This window comes from Polypterus senegalus, chromosome 1 (genome assembly GCF_016835505.1).
Source record: "Polypterus senegalus isolate Bchr_013 chromosome 1, ASM1683550v1, whole genome shotgun sequence".
Classification (NCBI taxonomy): Eukaryota; Metazoa; Chordata; class Cladistia; order Polypteriformes; family Polypteridae; genus Polypterus; species Polypterus senegalus.
Genome location: NC_053154.1, coordinates 165,412,540 through 165,424,821, shown reverse-complemented (window position 1 = coordinate 165,424,821; position 12,282 = coordinate 165,412,540). Strand labels below are relative to the sequence as shown.

The 12,282-nt window shown below is 44.5% G+C and overlaps 1 protein-coding gene across 2 annotated transcripts in view; it reads right to left on the bottom strand.

Moving 5' to 3' along the window:
- Positions 1-12,282, bottom strand: part of LOC120534455 (alpha-2-macroglobulin-like protein 1) — a 121,681-nt gene that overhangs the window by 14,653 nt on the left and 94,746 nt on the right. For both annotated transcript variants that reach the window (XM_039762044.1, XM_039762053.1), the window contains exons 27-30: positions 10,026-10,100; positions 9,786-9,948; positions 1,429-1,625; positions 1,129-1,350 (exon numbers count right to left, since the gene is read on the bottom strand). In XM_039762044.1, coding sequence (XP_039617978.1) covers positions 1,129-1,350; positions 1,429-1,625; positions 9,786-9,948; positions 10,026-10,100 — 657 coding nt within the window. The remainder of the gene's footprint in view (positions 1-1,128; positions 1,351-1,428; positions 1,626-9,785; positions 9,949-10,025; positions 10,101-12,282) is intronic.

Sequence of the window (12,282 nt, the reverse complement as noted above, 5' to 3'; positions counted from 1 at the left end):
AATATATACATTATATTTTGAATGGCCAATCATGAATGAGTCTGGAAGCTGCTTCTTCTGTGTATTAATATTATTCAAAAATGGTCATCTAAATTGGCCCTAGTGTGTGCTTGGTGTGTTTGTGTGTGTCCTGCGGTGGGTTGGCACCCTGCCCAGGATTGGTTCCTGCCTTGTGCCCTGTGTTGGCTGGGATTGGCTCCAGCAGACCCCCGTGACCCTGTGTTCGGATTCAGCGGGTTGGAAAATGGATGGATGGATGGTCATCTATGGAAAATGGGATACCTCTGCTGTTTTTCTAATAGTTCCAGGAACCAGGTGGAACTACAGTTGATTTGAAACATTTAAAACATTTTCTAAAATTAATGTATACTTTATGTTTGAAAAGAGGCTCCAGGCTTCTATGAGATCCTTGGGACAAAGACCCATTTTTTCTTGATTTTCTCCTTTGCTTAAACAGCTAGGTGTCATGAAGGATCTCATGCAAACCTTAAGCTTCTTGTTACGATAAAGTCATTAATGTATTTTATTTTATTATAAAAAACTTCAAAATAACATCTATCAAACTTACTTGAATGAATAATTGTTATAATTTTGGTTTTTGAAAAATTTTCATGAATCACCACGAGGTATAAAAATGTTCTTGTGAGCATTTCTAGAGTTTTTATACCCAGGGAATCTAATTCTTTGATTATCTTTTTGGATTAGAGTCTCTTTTATTTCCCATCTTTTTTGATGCTGTTTTGTTTTGTTGTAAGGTACTTCTATGTTATGAGATTTGCATTGCGTGTTTTCATGGCATTGTATCCCAGGATGCATTGGGACTACATGGTGATGATGTCTTCGACTATTTAAACCTTTCCATGATGGTTCTAGTCTATCTAAGTTCTGGATAGTATTCCATTCTGTTTACTAGTATAGTTTCTGATCCTTGTATGTTTCCTTGACTACAATTTTCATTTTTGTCTTCCAGTTTTGACCTGCGCTTTGTTTTTTGACTCCATTCTTTCTCTTTTACTCACATTCTAAAAATCTTGATGGCTACCATGGCTGACAATGCAATAGCAGGTTAGCTTCCAAAACATCTTGGGCATTGAAATGCTTGGGATCACACGTCCCTGTATGATTTACCTGAACAAAAGCACAAATGTGCCCCTCTACTTCTACGATATATTCCCCTGGGACCTTCTCCAGTCGCTCCTCCTGATAAAGGAGTCGGTTGTTCTGGTCCAGATGGAACTTTATTGGTGTCTCCTGTGCAGATATTACAGATACACTGCCACTGGCAGTGCTGTCTTTACTGTAGATGTGAGCTGCATAAGAAGACAAGGCCTGCAATGCAACCACTGTGTCCTGCAGGAAAAAAAAAATCAACTGTTAAAATCTGGGAATCTTAAAAGAAATAGAATACAAAAAAAGAGAAAGCAGCACCTGTGTGGATGAAAAGCCTCCACGTGAATTCTGTTGTTGAATTAACCATTTGACAATTTTAGAGGCATAGGCAAGGTCAGAGTCAGAGACGTGAGAACCAGATACAAGTGACAGCAACATGTACGATGTCATCTCCACCTCAGCAGAGCGAGCCATCTTACTCTCCGATTCATGATGAGTCCAATAGAGAGCATCCCCTGTGATGTTAAGAAGAGCATAAGAAGGTCTCTAATAAAGTCCCATCAAAACATAAAGATGAATTACCTGCTCATCTGTGTTTTATCTGTCAAGATATAACTTTTTAGAAAACATAACTCAGATTTCTTTATGGAATGTGTTGACCTAATTCAATAAATTAAAAAGAGAGTAGGTTCGGAGTGAAAGAGGCCTAGAGCAGGCAAGAGCAAACTCACTACCATTGGTGGGCCGCTTCGACTGCCCTACGTGCGTCAGCGGGCCGCACTGTAACAAAAAATATTATACTATTATACAAAGTTACTGTAGCTTTCTTTACAATGCTGAAAACTTTAAAAAATGTAACACTTAAAGTTTAAAGAAAAGCAATTTATTTCCATACAATCTCCGTACAACAGTGTACAATTAGAGTCTTAGCCTCTTAGCTAGGTCCTTATATTATTATATTATATTCATTATATTATACAGTAATCCCCCGCTATATCGCACTTTGACTTTCGCGGATTCACTCTATCGCGGATTTTAAATGTAAGCATATCTAAATATATATCATGGATTTTTCGCTGGTTTGCGGATTTCTGCGGACAATGGGTCTTTTAATTTATGGTACACGCTTCCTCAGTTTGTTTGCCCAGTTGATTTCATACAAGGGACGCTATTGGCGGATGGCTTAGAAGCTACCCAATCAGAGCATGTATCACATATTAAGTAAAACTCCTCAATGATATACAATATGCTTCCCGCGTGGTGCTTGACTGTTTGCTTTTCTATGTCTCTCTCACTCTCTCTGCCGGATGGAGGGGGTGTGAGCAGAGGGGCTGTTTGCACAGAGGTTGTTTGCTTAGAAGATACGGACGCTCCTCTAAAAAATGCTGCTTTATCGTGGTGCTTCGGCATACTTAAAAGCACAAAAGCATGTATTGATATTTTGATTGTTTGCTTTTCTTAGCGAGCGCTCTCTCTCTCTCTGACATTCTCTGCTCCTGACGGCGCTTCTTTGAAGAGAAGATATGTTTGCATTCTTTTAATTGTGAGAAAGAACTGTCATCTCTGTCTTGTCATGGAGCACAGTTTAAACTTTTGACTAAAGGGTGTTATTTCATGTCTAGAGGGCTCTAATAATGTTAACAGTGTGGGAGAGTTTATAAGGGCTTAAAATATATAAAAATAACCATACAAACATATGGTTTCTACTTTGCGGATTTTCATCTATCGTGGGGGGTTCTGGAACGCAACCCCCATGATCGAGGAGGGATTACTGTACTCCGTAATCTTGTTTTGGTTGCTGTCACTGCAGAAAACGTGCATCACAAAGATAGGATGTTGGAAATGGAAGCAGCTTCAATAGCTTCTTTCGCGTTAGTTTAATCTTCTCCTATCTACAAGTTATACTGACGAGAATGTTTCTCAGCATTTCCTTGTGATAATACACTTTTAGGGTGCGAATGATGCCCAAATCCAATGGCTGAAGCACTGCCGTGCAATTGGGTGGGAGGAATTCAACGTGAACATTATCTAAGTGTGGAAGCATGTTGTGGTCAGCACAGCTATCCTTTTCTTCTTCTTCATATGGTGAGGTTTCTGAACTCTTTTGAGATCTGAGACCCCCCACCCAACGGGAACGACATGCTAAAGTGTGTCCCGAAGCGCTATTGCCACGTGTGAGATTGTTTGTCTGGGTCCCAAGAGAGTTTAAAAACCTCATATATTTTTGAATGAGTGCCACATTAATATGAATGTTTCTTGAACAAGCATCAATGCAACCACATAAAAACGGCTTTTTCGGTGTCTTCAAAGGCAGCAGTTCGCATACGTTTGCAACCTGAGATTTTTCTTCTTTTTTGCATATAGCAAGTATGCCATTTCTATAGAAGGGTGACAATGAGTTAAATTCCAATGGATGTTTTTCAAATGTTGACAAGCAATAAGGAAAATGTATCACTTAAAACGACACAAAACAAAAAGCAAAAAAACAGTACAAGGAATGTTCGAAGAAAGAACATTTTTTACAGTGTTTCTGTTTGGGGATCGTTGTGCAAATGTCCACAACTGAGCTGTGACCACAGAACTAACTGCTCTGTGGATGATTCATTCAAGCATTTCACAGTCACTTTGTTGTAATGAAGGTATCTGCTGCTGAATGTACTTCATAGTAACGAGATTTCTGTGGACTCGTGTCATATGGGGAAACTGTCAGAAACATAAAAATACTTGGTTGTAATACTCTCTCACCGCGGTCTCTCTTCTCTTTATGCGCCGCTGCAAAGCCCTGCCCGCCTAGCGTTCTGAAAAGTGTCCACAGTGAAGGGGGCAGCCTTTTTGCTGTAGCCCTTCACTAAGTGAATCTCCGTTGCTGGCAGTTCTCTCGTGGCTCAGTAGTGGTCCGAGACCGCAGCCTAGCACTTCAGTTGCGACTTCGCGGCTGCAACTATACTAGCAGATGACGTTTCTGGTACCGTAATGCCATTGGAAAACATGCTTTTGTCAGAAGGCAGAAGTAAGAAAAGTTAATAAATAACGCCAAAGATGCAGAATGATTCAATCACAAACGATAGTAATAATTTTTTACAATTTTAGTGTTAGCTAGGATCTGTCATGCGGGCTGCACAGATTTCTGTTGCGGGCCGCGTGTTTGACATGCCTGGCCTGTAATAGTTTCATACGTACAAAAAATGTGTTTACCCAACTTTGCATTTAGAAGTCAGCATTTATTAAAGAAAACTTGATGGGAGTACTCGCGTATATTTATGGAAACTTTGGCCCATGTGTATGCAGCATTTCGGAGAAAGTCGGAAATGACGACCCCATTGATAAAGTAGGGAAATGGCTCGCTGGCCTGGGTCAACCTGGGATTCATTTGTTTTGAGGTAACGTAGCTTTGACAGACATGCCAGTATTGTATGCAGAGGCTGGCTTGTTGGTAAGATAACTGGCTACATCGTCAGTTTTTCATATGGTTTGTTTTATTCATTGTAACAGCAATCATGTCATTACATGTGCCAGGTAATAGTGGGTACCCACTCAGATACTGGTAGCTTATATCTTTTCCAGATCCCCTCAGAACGCAGAGGAGAGGCATTACAATGCTGTGCATGCTCTTGTACGCTCAGTTGTGGAGTGTAGCACAGGACTCAATGCATCAGGAGGAAGGCTGCTGTACCAGCCAACGGAATTATACAGCATTAACCATGCATATGTATGAGTTTCATTAATGCAGATGTATGGTTGTTTCCAGGTTGGCAACTGGGTGGGGTTTGAGTCATTTTTGCATATGCATATTTGCAAGACGATTGTGGTTTATAAAGTTAAATTGTGTAGAAAGGTGCACATGCCAGGTTTTATAAGTCAGATTTTGTTTTTGGCATATGCATTTTCCTGTTTTTTGGCAAATACATATTTGCATACATGGATCCACACAAAGTTTTAGAAATGAGAATCCAGATTAGCAATTGGCATCATTTGTTACATGGATGTCATTACTTGTCCTTGATGGAATCCACAATGTTCAGGTGTTGGGGATAAAGGGCATTACAGAATCAACAACCAACACTTGATAAAAATATTGGGCATTAGCTATTGTATTAAATCCAGGACTAGGCACTGCTACAGAAGGTTCTCAAAAGTGTGACTTGTTCTAAGAAAACATTTTCTTTGTTTAGTAAAGCATTACTATGACTACGGTGGGGAACAGCCGGACACAGACAGGCAGACACCGATGTTTTATCACACAACACATATTTATTCATACTTATTTACATTGAACACACACACAACCCAGTACCCAGTACCAATCACTCATCACCCCTCAAGTCCAGGCCTCTCAAATGCCTTTTTTCGCTTGCTGACTGCCTCCACTCCTCTCCTCTGAGCTCTGTCCTCTTCCACCTGACTCCAGCCACTGAACGGAGGGAGGCGGGCCTTTTTATAATCACCTGGATGTGCTCCAGGTGCCTCCCAATAATCTTCCGCCGGCACTCCCCAGTGTGGCGGAAGTACTGGCTGCACACCCGGAAGCACTCCGGGTGTTTCTGGTCTTGTTCCCCCCCAGCACTTCCGGGTGAGGCGGAAGTGCTGAGGGCCAGGGCTCCTCAGGCATTGGGGCACCCTCTGGCAGTGACCATGAGCCCCTATAGGGTTGAGCTTCCAAGATCCGTTCCCGTAGTCCCCAAAGCCACCAGGGCGGTCACCCCCTCTTGGTCTGGAGGAGGCACAAGCCCTCCTCTGGTCCTCCTGGCTGTTCCTCCTGGGTACCACCCCCAGCCACTCGCCACAATACTTAAAGGTAATATGGAATATTTACAAGGCGGCAAAGAGTGGAATATTGAGTGTGTTAAAAGTAACATGAAATCTTTCCTCTTCTGGTACTTACTTTGTCATTTTTTGAATGTGATTTTTGCTTTTTAAAATTGTTGGGTGCCCTAACTCAAGTATGTATGTTGTTATTTATAAATATCCATCCCTCCATCCTCTTTCGCTCTGAGGTTGGGTTGCGGGAGCAGCAGCTTGAGCAGAGATGCCCAGACTTCCCTCTCCCCGGCCACTTCTATCTCTTCCGGGGGAATCCCGAGGCATTCCCAAGCCAGCTAGGAGACATAGCTCCTCCAGCGTGTCCTGGGTCTTCCCTGGGGTCTCCTGCCAGTCAGACATACCTGGAACACCTCATTAGGGAGGCGTCCGGGAGACATCCTGATCACATGCCCGAGCCACCTCATCTGACTCCTCTCGATGCAGAGGAGCAGTGGCTCTACTCTGAGCCCCTCCCGGATGACTGAGCTTCTCACCCTATCTTTAAGGGAAAGCTCAGACATCCTGTGGAGGAAACTCATTTCAGACACTTGTATTCGCGATCTCGTTCTTTCTGTTACTACCCATAGCTCATGACCATAGGTGAGGGTAGGAACGTAGATCGACTGGTAAATTGAGAGCTTTGCCTTACAGCTCAGCTCCTTTTTCACCACAACAGAGCGATGCAGAGCCTGCATCACTGCGGATGCCGCACCGATCCGCCTGTCCATCTCACACTCCATTCTTCGCTCACTCATGAACAAGACCCCGAGATATTTGAACTCCTCCACTTGGGGCAAGATCTCGCTCCCAACCCTGAGAGGACACTCCACCCTTTACTGGCTCAGGAGCATGGTCTCGGATTTGGAGGTGCTGATTCCCATCACAGCCGCTTCACACTCAGCTGCGAACTGATCCACAGAGAGCTGAAGGACACGGCCTGATGAAGCAAATAGAACAACAAGTGACCCAATCCTGAATCCACCAAACCGGCCCCCTCAACACCCTGGCTACGCCTAGAAATTCTGTCCATAAACGTTATGAACAGAATCGGTGACAAAGGGCAGCCCTGGTGGAGTCCAACTCTCACTGGACACGGGTTCGACTTACTGCTGGCAATACGGACCAAGCTCTGACACCGGTTGTACAGGGACCGAACAGCCCTTATCAGGGTCCGGTACCCCATACTCCCGGAGCACCCCCCACAGGATTCCCCGAGGGACACAGTCGAACGCCTTTTCCAAGTCCACAAAACACATGTAGACTGGTTGGGCACCCTCCAGGGCCATGCTAAGAGTGTACAGCTGGTCCACTGTTCCGTGACCAGGACGAAAACCACACTGTTCCTCCTGAATCTGAGGTTCGACTATCCAACGGACCCTCCTCTCCAGGACCCCTGAATAGACTTTTCCAGGGAGGCTGAGGAGTGTGGTCCCTCTGTAGTTGGAACACACCCTCTGGTCCCCCTTCTTAATGACCCGCCTGCCACCCCGCCTGCCAATCCAGAGGCACTGTCCCTGATGTCCATGCAATGTTGCAGCGACGTGTCAACCAAGACAGTCCTACAACATCCAGAGCCTTGAGGAACTCCGGGCGTATCTCATCCAGCCCTCATCCCTGCCACCAAGGAGTTTTTTAACCACCTCGGTGACCTCAGTCCCAGAGATGGAGAAGCCCACCTCCGAGTCCCCAGGCTCTGCTTCCTCATTGGAAGGCATGTTAGTGGGATTGAGGAGGTCTTTGAAGTACTCCCCCCACCGACCCACAACGTCCCTAGTCGAGGTCAGCAGCGCACCATCCCCACCATATACAGTGTTGACACTGCATTGCTTCGCCCTCCTGAGACGCCGGACGGTGGACCAGAATCTCCTCGAAGCCATCCGAAAGTCATTCTCCATGGCCTCCCCAAACTCCTCCCACGCCCGAGTTTTTGCTTCAGCAACCACCGAAGCTGCATTTCGCTTGACCTGCCGGTAATTATTAGCTGCCTCCAGAGTCCCACAGACAAAAGGGTCCAGTAGGACTCCTTCTTCAGCTTGACGGCATCCCTCACTGCCGGTGTCCACCAACGGGTTCAGGGATTGCCGCCACGACAGGCATTGATCACCTTACGGCCACAGCTTCGGTCAGCCGCCTCAACAATAGAGGCACGGAACATGGCCCATTCGGACTCGATGTCCCCCACCTCCCTCGGGACATGGTCGAAGTTCTGCCGGAGAAGTGAGTTGAAGCTACTTCTGACAGCGTACTTTGCCAGACATTCTCAGCAGACCCTCACAACACGTTTGTGCCTACCAGGCCTGATCGGCATCCTCCCCCACCATCGAAGCCTACTCATCACCATGTGGTGATCAGTTGACAACTCCGCCCCTCTCTTCACCCGAGTGTCCAAGACATGTGCCGCAAGTCCAACGACACGACCACAAAGTCGATCATCGAACTAAGGCCTAGGGTGTCCTGGTGCCAAGTGCACATATGAACACCCATATGCTTGAACATGGTGTTCGTTATGGACAATCCGTGATGAGCACAAAAGTCCAATAACAAAACACCGCTCAGGTTCAGATTGGGGGTGCCATCCCTCACAATCACGCCCTTCCAGGTCTCACTGTCATTGCCCACGTGAGCATTGAAGTCTCCCAGCAGTATGCGAGAGTCCCCAGAAAGTATGCCATCTAGCACCCCCTCCAGGAGCTCCAAAAAGGGTGGGTACACCAAACTGCTGTTTGGCGTATACGCACAAACAACAGTTAGGACCCGTCCCCCAACCTGAAGGCGGAGGGAGGCTACCGGGGTAAACCCAAATGAACAGGCTTCAAGTCGGGGGTCAATAAGTATGCCCACACCCTCTCGGTGCCTCTCACCGGGGGCAACTCCAGAGTGGTACAGAGTCCAGCCCCTCTCAAGGAGATTGGGTACAGAGTCCAAGCTGTGTGTCGAGGTGAGCTTGAGTATATCTAGTCGGAACCTCTCGACCTCGCGCACCAGCTCAAACTCCTTCCCCTTCAGAGAGGTGACATTCCACGTCCCAAGAGTCAGCTTCTGTAGCTGAGGATCGGACCACCAAGGTCCTCGCCTTCAGCCACCACCCAACTCACACATGCACTATTGATAAATAATCTTCCTTTATCTATTCTATGTACTGTATGTAAAATGCTAAGCTCTGTCTGTCTGTCACACAATAACTCATTGACTGCTTGGGCTAGAACCTTGACTTTGGTCTTAGTCAAAAGCTTATGACCTGATCTGTTTTGTAAATTCAACTTTGGCACAGTGACCTGTGGTTGTACAGTATGTATGACATCTGCCGAGAGTCACGAAAATACCACTTTTTGAAGACCATGAGTCTGCATGCTTCACTAGTAACTAGAAGAATGTATGCAAATACTTTTTGTATTAAAGGCAGAAAACTACAAAGGATACCCATGACTGATCTCTCAACTAAAACCCACTTTCGTTCTGGGGTATTTTATGGAAAATTGTTTTGATTTATGTCTGCACCACTTCTGTTTAACATTTGCATGTTATTCTCTTGTTCACAACTTTCTGTTGCAGACTGCATTTTTCTTCTTCACATACTAATTTGAGATGAGCTGTTAGGTGGATATACAACTACAGTATAAACAGACTGACCATGAGTAAGCAGAGGTGCATGTCCTCAGTGATAGGCCACTATCTAAGATGGGTTCTTTGTTTCTCTGCTTCTGCTAGGATATGTTTTGTCTCATTGTAACAATGACCAAGAATTCATGGATACATGTAACAAATGGATATTCCAGTTGACATTATTTAGTCACCTTCTATTTCCATTTCCTCTTTTTTGTGTTAAATATTCAGCATTCTAACATGACCTACTGAGACATGATGGGTGGACATACCTTTCTTCATAGCCACTTGATCCAAAGAGCTGTGCAGGGAGTGCCTCATCTTCTGGTCATTTGCTAAAGAAAATACATATGCAAGAAGAATCTTGGTATACAGGTCATTTACTTGGTCATGTTTGGAAATCAAGCATGCGAGTCCTCTCTTTAGGATGAGATCCTGAAGAAGAACAGAAGCAATTCAGTCTAATGTCTTGTAGGCATATCAAAGTCCACATATGGAAGTCCACCACTCACTGTGACAGGTGTTTTCAACTCCAGCAGGGCAGCAGTAATATAAGCCGTGAGAGAGACTTCATCACCAACTCCTCCCTAGGATAAGACAAGCAGTCATTTTTTTGACTTGTTTTTAACACATTTGTGATTTTTTTTATTAATAGAATCCAATTTCAGTAAAAATGTGAATTGTTTTGAAATATAATAGTCCTTTAACTGGCCATTGCTTGTGTCATCCTGGAGTGGGCCTCTATTGCTACCTCCTTCCAGGCTCCCTCACAGGCTCTAGAATTTCTGAAACAAGAGGGGAAATCTATACTAATAAAAGGCAAAGCCCTCACTCACTCACTCACTCACTCACTCACTGACTCACTCACTGACTCATCACTAATTCTCCAACTTCCCGTGTGGGTGGAAGGCTGATATTTGGCAGGTTCATTCCTTACAGCTTCCTTACAAAAGTTGGGCAGGTTTTATATCGAAATTCTACGCGTAATGGTCATAACTGGAAGCAGTTTTTCTCCATTTACTGTAATGGAGATGAGCTTCAACGCCGTGGGGGCGGAGTTTCGTGTGACATCATCACGCCTCCCACGTAATCACGCAGTACATAGAAAACCAGGAAGAGCTCAAAAAAGCGCTTAAGAAAACATGCATTATATAATTGAGAAGGCAGCGAAACAATAAGAAGCGAGCGAGTGACATATACAACCATATTCATGAGTTCTGCTACTTCGGAAACAAAGCACGATGTAAACCTACACTTTAAATTAAGTTCATAGACAGGCTGCCGCTGGCGTTTGTAATTTAGTGCCTGCCCATATAAGGCCGTCCGTCAGCGGCAATCCAATAGCAAACTGCCACGGGTAAATATTCACGGGTGAAGGACTGTGCTTATGGAGAGGAAGATGAGATGGTCAGGGTGGTGTTTGACACAAACTCAGCGAAACTGCGAGAGAAAGTTTTAAGTGCCAGGACTAAGGTAACATTAAATACAGCCACGGACATAGCGAGATGGCACCAGCACAGCTGGGAACCTTCGATGCATGTACACCGAGTGGCTCACGTGAACTGACGCGTGCACAGATAAAGGCAACAGTTCCAAAGAGCTGAAAAACCGAATTACACAATTGAAAAGGCAGCAAAAATATGAAGCGTCTGATAAGCATATTCATAAATCCAGCTACTGCGGAAACAAAGCACCGCGGTGGAAAAAGTCAATGTCCCGCTAAAGGAAGACAGTGTAAAAAAAACCCGTGCATGCAGTGTGTCAGGTCTCAGATAAAGAAGACGAGCTGTTTATTGATGTAGTAAGAAACGAATCGATGAATGAAACCTGTCATCTTTACAACGATTGACAAACACGGAATGTAACTTGAACACAACACATCCTACAAATACGAACCTGATTGAAAGAAATAATGATAATCAAATCCTTGATGACAGCAACACTCAGTAACACTCACAAAACAAATACTGTATATTGACAGTCATGTTACGTTATTTTTAAAATGTTCCCTTTTCTTTTCTACCTTTTTAACACACTACTTCTCCTGCGATCGCGGGTATATATATATATATGTATATATATATATCCCGCTCTACATACTCGAATAATGGATACTTTATTCGCCATCAATGATTGTTTTGGTAAAGCCATACTCAGTGTATTCATTAGATGAGCGGTAAAAAGTAAGAGCGAGGGAGGATGACTCATTGAGGCATGCAGGCTGTAGTCTTGCGTCAACTCTATCTGAATTGCGATCACATTTGAAAAACATATCTTTTCAAGTTCTATTTAGTCCATATGTGTCAAACTCAAGGGCAGGGCCACATCCGGCCAGGCGTGTAATTATATCCGGCCCGAGATCATTTTATATACTGTATTATTGTTATTAAAGCCCGGGTATATGAAGCGCTGGTAACACAATAAACTACAGATCCCATAATGCAGCGCTTCAGCTGCCTTGCATCAGGGTAACCTGAATGCAATTCAGAAGATACAGAAAACAGCATAATTAAATAAGAATCTGACACTTCAGCGGACGTTTTAACCCGTGCACAATCACAAAGTGATTTCAAGTGAAGCTGCTTTTATGGGAGACACAAATGCACCAGTTCACCTTGCCCCACTTTCCCTGTTGCCAAGTACTGTTAAACCAAGTCGTCACTACGGTGTTCCCAAATACGCACTTTGCTGATAAACTGGCGCACTGCGCACTGAGTTTGCACGGCGCTTTGGTGACTTTGATGAACAAAAAAAGTCCGTCTACATGCG